The sequence below is a fragment of the Periplaneta americana genome, chromosome 6, assembly GCF_040183065.1.
Source record: "Periplaneta americana isolate PAMFEO1 chromosome 6, P.americana_PAMFEO1_priV1, whole genome shotgun sequence".
In the NCBI taxonomy this organism is placed as follows: domain Eukaryota; kingdom Metazoa; phylum Arthropoda; class Insecta; order Blattodea; family Blattidae; genus Periplaneta; species Periplaneta americana.
In genome coordinates, this window is record NC_091122.1 from 150762471 (window position 1) to 150777602 (window position 15132).

At 34.6% G+C, this 15132-nt stretch overlaps 2 protein-coding genes across 2 annotated transcripts in view; both read left to right on the forward strand.

Moving 5' to 3' along the window:
- Positions 1-418: 418 nt before the first annotated feature.
- LOC138701927 (dnaJ homolog subfamily C member 17) lies at positions 419-13680 on the forward strand. The gene is made up of 7 exons (XM_069829297.1): positions 419-569; positions 1250-1378; positions 2175-2348; positions 5953-6162; positions 8884-8964; positions 9052-9294; positions 12765-13680. The coding sequence occupies exons 1-7, from the start codon at positions 495-497 to the stop codon at positions 12885-12887; spliced, it is 1035 nt and encodes a 344-aa protein (XP_069685398.1). The 5' UTR covers positions 419-494; the 3' UTR covers positions 12888-13680.
- Positions 13681-14695: 1015 nt separating this feature from the next.
- The window catches only part of Cog2 (conserved oligomeric Golgi complex subunit 2), a 44101-nt gene continuing 43664 nt past the window's right edge, over positions 14696-15132 (forward strand). Inside the window, exon 1 of the mRNA XM_069829295.1 lies at positions 14696-14854. Coding sequence (XP_069685396.1) covers positions 14777-14854 — 78 coding nt within the window. The 5' untranslated portion in view covers positions 14696-14776. The remainder of the gene's footprint in view (positions 14855-15132) is intronic.

The following is a 15132-nucleotide window of genomic DNA, read 5'->3' on the forward strand; positions in this document are numbered from 1 at the left end:
CATGTTGGCAAAGCTGTTCAAACGCAGTCATTAACAGTTTGGCCATGATAGCGGTTTTCTCGCTAGATCTGGCATTTTTAGTGCTAGCCTTGGGTATCTACAACGAGCTAGAAGTATCTACGACAACTTTTGTTTGATGAGTTTACTGTTGCCAACTCGATTATTAAAAACCCGCTATGAAACAGTGCAGAAGCCGCTAAATTGCTGTATTGTCGTAAAAAAATGAGATTATTTTGTCGCTGTGAGTGTTAAAAGAAACCGCCAAAGGTTATCGGGTAAAAATTTACGGTACTTGTATTGCTGATATAAGGATTTGGCGGGTTCTTTTAACACTCACAGCGGCAAAATAATCTAATTTTTTACGACAATGCATCAATGTAGCGGTTTCTGCACTGTTTCATAGCGGGTTTTTAATAATCGAGTTGGCAACATTGGAATCATCAAACAAACGTTGTGGTAGATACGTTTACGAGTAGGAAAAGAAGTACAGAAAAATGACTAATATTGATATTAAAGACGTTGATTTATATGAGCTACTTGGGCTCCTTTCAACGTGTACTACACAGGAGGTATGTAACAAAAATAAACATTTTCTTTCATGGTTAGTTTTATGAGCTAAACAATACATCACAATATAACCTCAAACTTCTTCAGGTAATGGTACAATGTGTGGTCACGTCTGATAATGTAACTGTTCTATTAGTATTGCAGTAGTTGAACCAGAAGGGTTAAAAAAGTCTGATATTTCTGTTTGATTTTAAAATATGTCATTATTATAAGAAGATAAACAAAAGCTTTTGCTCATTTAGTAACCATGGGAACCTCTGTTCACCCTTTCCAAGTATAAATAAACATAACTTCTATGACAAAGCTCATTGTAAGTTAGTAACTGTATATCAGGCTTATGGCATATGACTACATTGATAACATTATTTAATTTTCTTTAAAAAAAATGAAACAACTTCCACATCTCCCACCCAAAAAAGCATAGACTAGCGACAAGTGTTTTCTGACTTTTCCCTGCTTAGATGTACAGGAAATTTTAATTTGAGAATGTCTGCGCCGTGAATTTTAGCAGTTAGAACACTAGGCCCTAATTTAATATTTTAATTGTCACTTTATTGATTTTAACTCTTTAAGTTAGTGAGGTAGCTGGTAGGTATAGGTATTGTATTAGCATTGGGGTTTGGAGTGTGTCACTAGATTATCAGGGTCCAGTTAAAAAAATGAAATGTGTTCTTTATTGTAGGTAAAGAAAGCATATAGGAAGAAAGCATTATCATGCCATCCAGACAAGAATCCAGACAATCCGAAGGCAGTGGAACTATTTCATCAGCTCTCCAAAGCATTGGAGATTCTGACAGATGAATCAGCTCGTGTAAGTATAGGCCTACTGTATACTCTTTGTTACACCCTAGCCATGTCATGGCATAAATTTTTCAATGAATGCAATGATGACATTAGCTAGGTAACTTATGAGTTGTCTTTTTCCATTTCAAATTTTATAGATGTTCGAAATAAAAAAATCTTCATATCAAGCTCTGGATCCTATACATGGATTATAATGTACAGTTACAGGTGTCCTCTTTAGTGCTAGAGGTATCACAACAAAATTTTTTGTTCAGTGGTGAGAGAAATCACTAGAGACAGAGATAGTGACAAGTATAATCAAGTATTCTCTGACGATATTAAGAGCCATTGGCGTGACTCAGTCGGTTGAGGTGCTTGCCTGCTGGTTTGAAGTTGCGTTCAGGTGCGGGTTCGATCCCCGCTTGGGCTGATTACCTGGTTGGGTTTTTTCGAGGTTTTCCCCAACCGTAATGTGAATCTATGGCGAATCCTCGGCCTCATCTCGCCAAATATCTCGCTATCACCAATCTCATCGACGCTAAATAACCTAGTAGTTGATACAGCGTCGTCAAATAACCAGCTAAAAAAACGATATTAAGAAATCATTTGTATGGAACATACACTGTTTAATTATTAAGAAATTGATTTGTTTATATTTTCTGTTAATGAAGGTGAAGTAATATTGGATCATGAGTGGTGTATATGCACAGAAAAAAAAAAATAAATTTCCCCTAGCATTCAAGGAATTATTACTGAGGTAACCTTACTTAATGATCAACCCGTTTGTTTATCTTCCTGATACTCATTTTGTTTTTATTTCCTAGGCAGCTTATGACAAAGTTATAAATGCGAAGAAAGCAGCGAAGTTGCGGCATCGTGAACTTGATTCCAAGCGTCAGAGGCTAAAGGAAGATCTAGAAAGAAGGGAAAGACTAGCTGAGGAAGCCGCAAAGAAGTATCGCAGTTTTGACACCAGAACAGATGAAGAAAAGCTTCAGGTAAAAGGTGGTCTCTCACCAGCTCCAGCATCCTGAATGCAAATTGGACATACCTGATATGTAAGTGAAGGATTATTGAAAAAAAGTTGTCCATACTAAGAAAGGATTTATGACAAATTACACTGTATTTTGTCAGATATATTGTCCCATCATATACACAGTTCATTGCCTTAAAGCATGAACGTATGAAATGTGGTTCACATTTAGTTAAAACTTTAAAAATGTTGTTAGGGCTTCAATTATGTTCGAATTAAAACCAATAATTAGTTAATTACTGTTGAAGACATGAAATTTCTGCGACAACAATGGATACTTCTCCCTAGTGTTTAAATTGGGTGGTTTTCCACTTTAACATCAGGCTAGCTCATTGTACATACTAGCTGTGTAGTGTAATGTTTCAGGAGGCAGGATGAAAATATGCGTCAGATTTTTACCACCTTTTACTCTGATCTCGTAGAACGAATATTTTTACTATTGGTTAGGTGTATTAATTTAAGTAAAGTTAATAGAAGATTTTAACTTCTTTCTTATGCTTTCAAAACATATACTTTTCTTTAAAGCTTTTTAACTTACTTTAATTATTTAAATTATCTCAAAATTTTATTATTATTGGGTGAATGATATAATATAAGAAATACAGAACTGTTAAGATTTTGCACCTCCGACAATAAAGTCGTATATTGTTGAGGTTCTGAAATTGCTGCGATGATAATGCTCTGATTTCTTAGAAAAAAAACTGAATGTATTTAAACACCTGCGACTGTGAAGTCAATTGGCGTGTAAATTTTCATTTCAACAAGCTTTACTACACAATCAAGCGAAGAAAGTTTAACCAGCGAATAGGGATTATAAAGAATGGACACTTCGCGTCGGTACCTTTGATGTAGCGGACCGATTTCAATGACCTTCAAGCCAGCTAGAGCGTCAAATTCTGCTTTCTCCCTAGAGTTGACGCTGACATCACACCAGCTAGCAGTCGACACAGCGGAAATATAACACATATAATTAATACATCTAGGTACATTATGTACTCAAATAAAATAAATTGGATCCATAAAATAATAAATCCTTCATTAACTGTAATGTCTAGACTCTAGAGTTTCTTTATAATGAGGGTTGAGACGTTGACCCCAACAACAATTAAAATATGTAATGATTTGATAGTGCTGAAAATGGAAAAACAAAACTCTTACGAGAAGTAAAACAATATACCTATATTATATTATATACAAATATTAAACGAATTCGATACTTAATTTTATAATGTATTATATTATTTTATAATATAATGTATTATATCTGAAATATAAAATATTATTATTACAACTAGTTTGTCACTGAGAAATAAGGAAAAGCTGAATTTATTTGAAGCAAAAGTGTTACTGGATTATGCAATAAGGTAGGTGATGTTTGGATCCTGTGCCTTAATTCTATTCTCAATTATTATCTTAGCGTATGCTCGATTACACTACCTCTAGCGCTTGAAAGTGGAACTAGCTGCTGGCATACAGAGAAACAAAACACAGGAAAATTCGCTCAGTGTCCATTCTTTATAATCCCTATTCGCTGGTTTAACTGTCGACATGACAAAAGAAAAAAGTAGCAAGAAAATATTTAGGCCTATTGAACAAATGGTTTCTGAAGACAAATATTGTTTTTCTACTAATTGGGAAAATCATCTTCTGTGCGATATAGCTTCTTGACAATTATTACTTTACATTATTTTAATTTATATCGTATTATTTAACCTTTAAAGCATATTTTTTGTTGCATATGTGTATTTCAATTTTTAGCGCATATTTTAACAGTTTTTACTGCATAATTGCATGCATATCTTCAGGTTTTTTAGTGCATAAAGTTCCGAGGTCTAGTTATTAATAACAATTATAGATCTTTACGTAGTTTTTTTCCTTTTTTTTTTTAGTTTTGCTTATACAAACTTCCACATCATAATTTTTTGCTCCCTTAAATAATATATGTACTGCTCTTTGTAAGTTGTCTTCAGAGTTGGCTAGAATAATCTGGTCATCTGCATTTATATAAATAAATAAATTTAGCTTCCCTTATGAAAAGGTTGCCAGATTTGACAAGGCGTATCACATATAATTTGGAAACACACCATAAAAGGTAAAATGATATACATTTGAAATGGTTAGGGAATCGAATATACAAAATGTCAAAAAAATTTACACCTAATTAGCATTTGTGCTCATTTACAGTTAAGAAAAGGGGGAAAAAAATATCATCAGATAGGTTGGAATGATTTGAATGCCATATACCACGAGAAAAATAATAGTACGGATTTATTGGCATTCATATCTAAACCAATCAACAGCCATCGGTTAAGATAACTTGAAATTTCCATTATCACTCCCATACAAGTGATTTCTCAATATCTGAACCGATCCTTTGAGGGCACTAATGGCTATTTCCTTCACGAGGCTGTGTGTTAGGGAAATATCAATAATGAAGTCCACACCTTTGGAGTAACAGGGCATCTAGCCGTGAAACCAGGTGGCCCAGGTTCGATTCCCAGTCAGGGCAAGTTACCTGGTTGAGGTCTGGTTGAGGTTTTTCCGGGGTTTTCCCTCAACCCTCTATGAGCAAATGCTGAGTAACTTTCGGTGCTGGACCCCGGGCTCATTTCACCAGCATTTTCACTTTCATCTCATTTAGATGTTAAATAACCTAAAATGTTGATAAAGCTCGTAAAATAACCTACTAAAGAAAAGTCAATCATGAAGTGTGTAATCCAGTTTCCCACATCTTAATGATGTTACTATTTATGTAAATATTAAATAAAGTCGGTGACATTGGACAACCCTGCTTTACACCTTGGTTTATTATTCTACTTTTTTTTACTTATTATGTCATTGGTTTTGATTTTTGTCTTTTCATACATACTTTTAATTGCATAAAGTAAGTATTGGTGTATTCCTATTGAAACCAGAACTTCTCATAGTTGTGTCCTATGCACTGTATCAAAGACGTTTTGATAATCAATAAATGCCTTGTGTGTTGGTATGTTGAATTCTCGATATTTCTCAGTGATCTGTGCTAGTGTAAAAACCCCATCTATGCAGAACCTATGTTTTCTAAAACCATTTTGTTCTTCAATAAGTAATGTTTCCGTGATTATATTTTTTTTATCCAGTGCCACCAGGTTGTCATTTGACATTTCTGGTCTTCTCTCCTGGCAATGGCTTATTTGTAACCCACTTCTGAGATTGGAGCACCTGGAAGGTGGAGTTACGCAGCCCCGATGATATTGTGATAGGATGATTATGAAGTGCCAGGAGAAGTCTTAAACCTAAGCCTAACCTAATTTCCAGACTATGGACAAACACAGGAACATTCCCCTTTAAGGAAAAATTCCTGTGTTCTAATCGGGAATCGAATGCAGAACCTCATGAACTGTAGTCAGAAGCTCTGACCACTAGCCCATGAGGCTGGTCGTGTATATTTATTTAATCTGTTATTATTTTTGCGTAGATTTTATATGTTGAATTTAAATTGCAGTTAAATACATTTTGATTTGGGAACAAATTCCATATTTAAATTCAATCATTCTTATAATTCTGACAAAATATACATTCTTTTACAGGCAGAAATAGAGAGATTGAGAAAGGAAGGCTCAAAGCAGGTTAAAGAAGAGCAGGAGTATGTACAGCAGCAGATTTTACTGGAGAATTTGAAACCCAAACGTAAAGAAAGTGGTTGTCAGTGTAGACTGAAAGTACGATGGGATGCAGCAAAGGATGACCCGAATAATGGAGGATATAATGAAGAATTATTGCAAAATATATTTTCTAAGGTAAAGTATAGTATCCCCTAGCCATTTCCTTCAATTCATTTATTGAGATAGGTATCTTGAGCTGCTAATATCCAATAGTTGCTAAAGGTCACTAATGAAAATATGTAAAAGCGAGTGCATTGTATTGTATTGTATTTATTTACATTGTAGTGTATTTATACATCGCTTCACAGCTAAACTATGGAACATGTCTAAAAAAATCTGCACATACTATAGAAGTCCCGGCTGTCAAGTCACTCAATTGAGTGCGCTCCTTGTGTGATGACTGTTGACATAAAATATATGGAGAGCTTGCAGGAAAAACGATCAATGTCACATTTCTATTAAGGATTATATAATGATCTAATTGAGTCTATAACTCCAAGATGTAGTTCTGTTTCTATAGAAAATAAAGGAAAGGATTGCTGTATTCGTGGTGATAATTCTCCTTTTTACCATTTTTCATAAGAACAACATTAAATTTCGTAGTGATCCATTGAATTAGATAATGACATCAACCTTAAGAAAACTGTGACATTCATCGTTTTTCCCGCAAACTCTTCATATATCAGTGTAATATAAGTCGAACACGTAGTAAGACCACTAAGGGAAAAGAACCAAAGGGGAAAGATTCAGGTACAGTGGGTTGAACTTCGACGTAGCTCAGTGATTAGAGCACCCAGTGTGTAGAACTGGGAGACCTGGGTTTGATCCTCAGCACTGGAGCGAATTTTTCTCCATTAATAAATGGTTACTTTATTTTTCTTTATTTTATTTTATTTTATTTTATTTTAACCTCATTAATAATAATAATAATTTAACCTGGCAGAGTAAGACCATACAGCCTTCTCTAACACTCAACCAGGAGTAAAACTGCGATACAAAAAGACTACAAATTTACAAAGTACAGCACACACACACAAAAAAAAAAAACTGAAGTAGATAATCATTATACAATGTGAACAACAAGTCAGTAGGAATGGGACATAATATAACATATAGAAAGAAAGGAAAAGGCATAATAAAATGCAAACAGTAAGTCAAAATAAATGAGACATACAAAGTACTGTATAAAAATATGAAACAATAACAATAATAATAAAATAGTAAAATACAAAGTATACAATGAACATAATATTTTTTAGGTACACACAGCAAGGAAAACTAACCCTCTTCTGTTATCTACTGAGCAATCATACACAAGCTTTGTATCAGTTTATTCAAGCTGTGAGATTCATCAGGCATAAACTTTGATGGGCATCAATTAATTTAAAAACAGTTTCCTATAAGCAGTGGTGAAATATTGCTGAATTTAAGAAAGACTTTACGAAAATGTGAAGTTATTGATGAGCTTATCAATGAACTAAGTAATGTGATCATACACGTTGATTCAACATTACATCATTGTTCTCTAATACACAGTTCTCAATGCTCAGTAGAGAATCTCATATAAGCTGACAAATGCTTCTATAGGCCTTCAGATGCCCCTGAATCCATTAGGTTCATCATTCGAGACAATTTTTTTAAGTTTGCTGTTCCATCTCAAATCGACCGAAATATAGAGAAAATTGACCTTACAATTTCTAAATATAATGAAACTTTTTTTGTACGTAGAGAACTGTGATACAATGCTTTGTGCAAAGTTTGAGGCATCAGAACTTCATAGTGTTTAAATTAAAAATATTTAAATTTATCGTATTTTCATAAAATTAGCAACTTTAAGCTGTTGCAGCTCCGAAACTCTTTCACCCAATGATCAAAATCATGGTTTATTTTGATGCTGAGAAATTAAAGTTTATATTGACATATAAACAGATTTTCTTACTTTTTATGGAAATGGAGAAATTAGATTTTTCCTCATTAAGACGTCTTTGGCTAGGAAAAAATATTTTAAAAATATATAGTTAGATTCCGCATTGAAAGTACAAATAAACACATATTTTTTTACTGGTAGTATGTTGATAAGAAAGTATTGAAAATATCAAATAAAGAAAATAAATAGTACGCGCGTGAACTAACCAGCTGACTGTGAGACAGGAGCTAGCAGAGACAACCAAGGCCAGGAGACAAACACGTGATGTGTTGTCTAGCAGTCATGGCTGTGCTAGCTTTATCACAAGTTTTCATAAACACAGAAGTAAAATGACGCCCAATGCTCGCTTATCTTCAGCTCTCGGCCAGTGCATGTGGTACTGCGCCGTTCAAGTCTAGGTGTGTGAAAATAATCTATTTAATACCCTCGAAACTTATTGCCGTACCATTAAGCAAACAATGCCGAATTCCTCTCAATAATGCAAGGATTTTTCTCAATATTTTTTTACATTTTTACAAATGGCCAAAAAGCCTAAAAGCAAGTAAAATCAGATTATATGTCTCTCTATGTACAATAAAAATAAGTATTCCTTCTTAACATAACCTACCAAATGTCAGCTTCAAAATAAGCTCTCGTTCAATGTTCTGCAGTAAATGGTTCCAGAGTTCTGAGCGCTGAAAGAGGCTTTTTTTTATAAAATACGCTAAATTTGTCGCTCAATAATACGAAAACCGTTTGACTTTCGATAGTATATTTTTGAAAATGCACTCCCCTCAGCACCTTATATAAGTAGGGAAAAAATTAGAGTATAAACAAAATGCGAGATTTTTTACTGATCGATTTCATATTATGGAATAGCCCATACATGTCAGTGCCTTCATCTATTACAGTAGACATCAAGTACAATATTTTTGTTTCATTTGTTGCAGTATGGTGAAATATCAGTATTAATTGTATCTGCAAAAAGAAAAGGAAGTGCTCTTGTAGAATTCAAAACAAACGAAGCTGCTGTAAGTACATGATGAAAGTAATGAATTTGAGGAATCATGATGTTTTGTGCTATTTGTATAAGAATGCATTGAAATATTTATTTGTAGTTGATGGCACGAAGATTAGAACGAGGCTTGGCTAAAAACCCTTTAAGAGTAGAAAATCTCGAATCTGAAGGACAGAAAAAGCCTTCACATACTGGCAAAGGACCAAGGCTGGCAGATCTGGAGGGCGAGAATGATGGGACCAAAACTGGAAGTCAGCATGGCATCTTCCCTTCAGTGGATGAAAGTACAAAGAACGTCTCAGCATCTGCTTTTCCTTCGTTCTCATTCAATCCAAATATTTTGGTATGTATGTGGCTTACTTCAGAGAGGGTTTGGAATTGAACGGGTTACATCAGCTTCTTGTCTATGCGGATGACGTGTTAGCAGAAAATCCACAAACGATTAGGGAAAACGCGGAAATTCTACTTGAAGCAAGTAAAGCAATAGGGTTGGAGGTAAATCCCGAAAGGCTAAGTATATGATTATGTCTCGTGACCAGAATATTGTACGAAATGGAACTATAAAAATTGGAGATTTGTCTTTCGAGGAGGTGGAAAAATTCAAATATCTTGGAGCAACAGTAACAAATATAAATGACACTCAGGAGGAAATTAAATGCAAAATAAATATGGGAAATGCCTGTTATTATTTGGTTGAGAAGCTTTTGTCATCTAGTCTGCTGTCAAAAAATCTGAAAGTTAGAATTTATAAAACAGTTATATTACCTGTTGTTCTGTATGGTTGTGAAACTTGGACTTTCACTTTGAGAGAGGAACAGAGATTAAGGGTGTTTGAGAATAAGGTTCTTAGGAAAATATTTGGGGCTAAGCGGGATGAAGTTACAGGAGAATGGAGAAAGTTACACAATACAGAGCTGCACGCATTGTATTCTTCACCTGACATAATTAGGAACATTAAATCCAGACGTTTGAGGTAGCAGGGCATGTAGCACTTATGTGCGAATCCAGAAATGCATATAGAGTGTTAGTTGGGAGGCCGGCGGGAAAAAGACCTTTGGGGAGGCTGAGACGTAGATGGGACGATAATACTAAAATGGATTTGAGGGAGGTGGGATATGATGGTAGAGACTGGATTAATCTTGCTCAGGATAGGGATCAATGGCGGGCTTATGTGAGGGCGGCAATGAACCTCCGGGTTCCTTAAAAGTCAGTAAGTAAGTAAGTGGCTTCCTTATCTTTTACTTTTAAAAAATTTAATTTACCGTATTTACTCGTGTAATAGACTTGAGTTTTTCAGTAATGATGAATTGAGGAGGTGGGTGGAATAAGAGTGTCGGTCTGTTAATGCTATTATTGCATAGATAGCTGTGCTTAAATATTATGCATTATAAAATCTATATTAATATACAGGATGATCCGTTTGGGTATGGATAAAATAAAAACACCGTACAACATTTACCACTGAACTTTATTTGTTGAAACTTAGTGCATACAACACTGAAAGATGGGAGATTCCTCAGAGCTCAACATGATCCTGATTGCCCACCCTGCACAACTCATAACGGTGATGCCATTCAGCCCATGTCCATTGTAACATAAGAGCGGTGATTTGTTGAAAAGCTTGAGTAATTTTTTCTCTCAGATCATCAATGTTCCTGGGTTTCTGTGAACATACAATGGGCCATATTCATAGACATTCTTAGCACGGGCTTACGGTGGATCATCAGTGAACTAACATTTTTCATATTCATAAACCAGTGTTAGCGATATGATATGAATCCTGTACAAGTAATCCTGTACTAGCTTAGCGCAGGCTAGTGAAATGTCTATGAATAGCACTCAATGTCTTTAACAAAACTCTACACGAAGAAGTCAGGAGGGGTTAGATCTGGGGTGTTTGGTGACCAAGGCAAGAGATAGCTGCTTCTCGTACTGGGTTTTGCCTGCGACCTCCTTGCATGGTTTTTTAACACAGAGCCTGTTTCTACAAATGTTCGGTACCACAGTATTATGGAATCATATTTAGGTACATTACGCACACCATATTCACGTCGAAATTCCCTTTGAACTCTTTTAACACTCTCAAATTTAGCATACAAAACATTGTGCACGCTGTTGATTTGTAGTAGCCATTTTAATCATCTACGATTTTCATTTGTCCTTTCAGATTATGCATTGTTGATTGTCATATATGAAAACTCCCATCTTTTAATCATAATATAACCATCAAGAAATTTTTCCTACTATCATAATTGCTTTATAATAATGAATTAATATTATCCATACCCAAATGAATCAGACTGTATAACCCCTTAGCATAAGAATGTCACGATTTTGTTCCTAACAGTTTCAAAATGTCCATCTAATTTTTCTCGAAAGTTATCGTTGTTGTTTTCTAATGCCATGTGTTTGACAACAAAGTCATTTGACCTCTTGCACTCAGTATTTTTCAAAAATATTGTCATGGTCAGCCACTGAAGCACAGATTTTGAAGTGTTCCGAATCCATTTCGTGGTTTGAGTCGCATAATGGGCAGTTAGGGGACTGATATAGTGCTGACCTGTTATGGCACTAAAATCGTCCCTCAGTGGCTTAAGGAGGGAAAACTGGTGATCAACAAGATCTTCCAACTAGGTCCAGTGGATCCATCGACCAACAGCAGGTGTGGTCCTCCAGACATTGTGGGGGTTATGTGTGCATGAAATAGCCACCAAAACTTAAAATATGGTGTTGACTTAAATTGGCTGCAACTTGCCATTTAACCATTTTTCTCGAAAGTAATTTTGTACATTAACACTCTTCTTGCACCCAGTTCCCTAATTATTTATAAAAAATATTTGAAACTGAAACATAACACAAAACTGGCTTCATTTATACACTGACAGATCCTTGATCTCCAGAGAACAAGATGCCGGTGCAGGTGTTACGTGCTGTCTCTTCTCACTTCATAGATCTCTTGGATATGGAACAACAAGTTTTGATGGAGAAATCATTGCAATAAATGAAAGTCTCAGGAATCTTCTATGCCACATCAGTAAATTTAAGAATGCAGTTATATTGTCAGACTCCAAAGCAGGTATTCTATCAATAGTCTTTAAACACACACCTTCATCTCAAACAGCAGAAATAACTAAAATGCTCTCTCAATCAATATCACTCAATAAAAGAATTGTATTCCAATGGATATCATCCCATTGTAGAATCCTGGGAAACGAGAATGCAGATGCTTTAGTAAAGAAGGGCAGCACTGCTACTTACAGACCTGTTACTAAATCTACGTATTACTCTGTGAAAAGATTTATTAAATCTACATACTTAGACTTCAGCAAACAAAATTTGATAACACAATCTCAAGGGAAAAAAATGGAACTCTCTGCATCATAATCCACAGATAATTTCCGATTTACCACGAAAATCGTCTGTAGCTGCATTTAGATTGGCAACAGGGCATGATTGTTTGGCTAAACACCTGCATAGAATTGGGATATATCAGTCCCTTAACTGCCCATTGTGCAACTCAAACCAAGAAATGGATTCGAAATACCTCAAAATCTGTGCTTCAGTGGCTGGCCATGATAATATCTTTGAAAAATATTGGAGTGCAAGAGGTCAAATGACTTTATTGTCAAACGTCTGGCATTAGAAAACAACAACTTTTATTTATTATTTTGAACATTTCGTATTTGTAGAGACAGATACAAATAATAATAAATATGAATCATACAGTGAGAAATTTTACACAATGTATTATACCTTTGCCCCCACCTTTACATATCTATTGCTGAAAAACTGAAACGATTTTTTTTTTTTCAGAACTTACCACAGCAGTCGGATTCAGATTTTGAGAGTTTAGTACTGCGAAGAATGAGACAGGCTGAAGAGAGAAAGAAACTAATTGAAGAAATGAAGACAGAAGATGATAGTGAAGAACCATGAAGTATTTTAATTGAGGCTATGCATTCTGTATAATAATATTTTATTGTAAATTTTGTTCAGATAATATTTTCTATTGTTAAGACACTCTTGTATTTTTTGACTTCAAAAATTGAGTGAAACATGTAAAAGTGAAATGTTGTATAAATTTAATATAATTAACTGTGATGTCACTCTATATTAGGCATGTTCAACATCAAGCAGAAGAGGAGAAGTTGATTTTACCCTTTCCATTCTTTGCGTCCATACATACTTGATGTTTACAAACATCTCCAATGTCTGCTGTGTTGCAGTGGCGACTGTGGAAGGTTCTTGGTTTAAGAAAACGAAACAAAATCTTCTATAACTGTAAATTATAAAATAAATAAAATTTAAATTCATATTTCCTTCACTAAGTCAAATTATATTATTTTCTGTGTATTGAAATTTAAATACTGGTAACTAAGTTACAATCAATACACTTGGTTATTATTATGTAGCCTATTGCGATACTGACATTTAATCTGCTAACTCATTTTGGAAGACATTTGCTCGCAAATGTATGTAGAACTAAAGGCTGCCATTAACTCGGATGCAAAAAGGCTTAACCTGGAAAATTTGTCACCAGGAAAAGACTTAAATAATTCCCAATCATATCTTTCACAAAACATTAAAAGTGAAGAAATCGGCAAAATAAGTACAGTAGAGCATCGATTATCTGAATACCGATCAACCGAAAGCGTTCCAGTCAGCAAATTCATATCTGTAGAAGTTCATATCTGTTTGCGAGATTTAGCTGCAAAAAAAAAAAAAACAAGTCTCAGCTATGAAGCAAAAAAAAAAAAATGGACTTCTTTTCCTAAACTGTAGGCGTACTTTAATGGCCATTTTGAACTTGTCAGACTAGGCTAGTCAGTTCTCGGTTTTGTTTGTAAGACAGGATATAAAATGTGTATATATATCTACAGCTTCGTGTTTAATAACAGTGTTTCTTTGTTTCATACTGCTCCTATGATTCCAGTACAATTTGTTTTCGTATATGATTGGTTATCCAAACACCCCCTGTCCCCAATTTTCGGATAATCGATGCTCTACTGTAGTTCTCTTTGCAGCACATGTGGTGCCTCATTGCATGAAACTTGAAAGGATTGTTAAACAGTTGTACTTGCCGCTCCATTTATTTTTTTTTTATTTCTGCACCTGACTGTACTTTCCTCTTTGATACAGAAATTTTGTTCCCTTGCTCATTGTGAAAATTATACTCAAACTTGCGATCTAATCGAGTTTACAGATTGAGAATTCGGTTCATTTATTATTCTCAGCGACATAATTTAAATTTTACTGTAAAAAAATTGTACTCTTCAGTATGGTAGGTACTCATTTCTGAAAATGTTATTTTGCTTGTATTTAAGACATACCCATCTAAAATATATACATTAATTTTATTATTATAAACCGAGCTTGTTGTTTGACGGAATAGTATAATTATAATTAACTTGTTTCCTAAATAATTGAAGAGAGAAAGTTAAAGGAATGGAGTGCGCCAAAATTTACTTTTACCCAGAATGCCAATGACCTGCTGTAGCCAAAGACCTGTGATGAATCCTATGTGTAACCCCAAAACATCGATTGTATCTGCATCTGTAACACGGTACAAATACCAAGAATTTTCGCGCCATGTTAACATACATACCCGAAATATTTTCAGTCTGCAAATTTTAATTTATGCACTGGATTTAGGAACTAGAATCGTGAAGGGAAATTCATTTTTCCCTGGGGAAAAATGGATTGGCAAGGAAGAGTGTGACGTGTACCGTTTTTGCTGACGTCTTTATCTATGGTTGTCATCGGTGCAGTTGATCAAGGAGGCCAGTGGTATGTGTGTGCGTAATGTTGTCAAAGTGAAATAAGCGATGTCTAAGGATAACGAAACATTTCCACTGCCGGTCGGACCTAACGATTTATGCTTTGATAAAAATGAATTTATCAAGGTAATATTAATATGAATGAAGTATAATTTAACTTTGATTTTGATTGAGCTTTGTAAGTGGGCGTGCCGTGATTTTGAGGTTATATATTTACTTAATTTGAATAAAGTTAATTGAGTATATATAAAAATGCATAAATGCTGACATTCAATTATAAATTAATGTCTTAATGTAATATGAAAATATAGATAAGGTGCGATAAAGTTTATAAGCGTTACTATATATATATACGATTTCTTTTTGTAGCCTATTTATTACAGAGACAAATTACAATTTCTGTC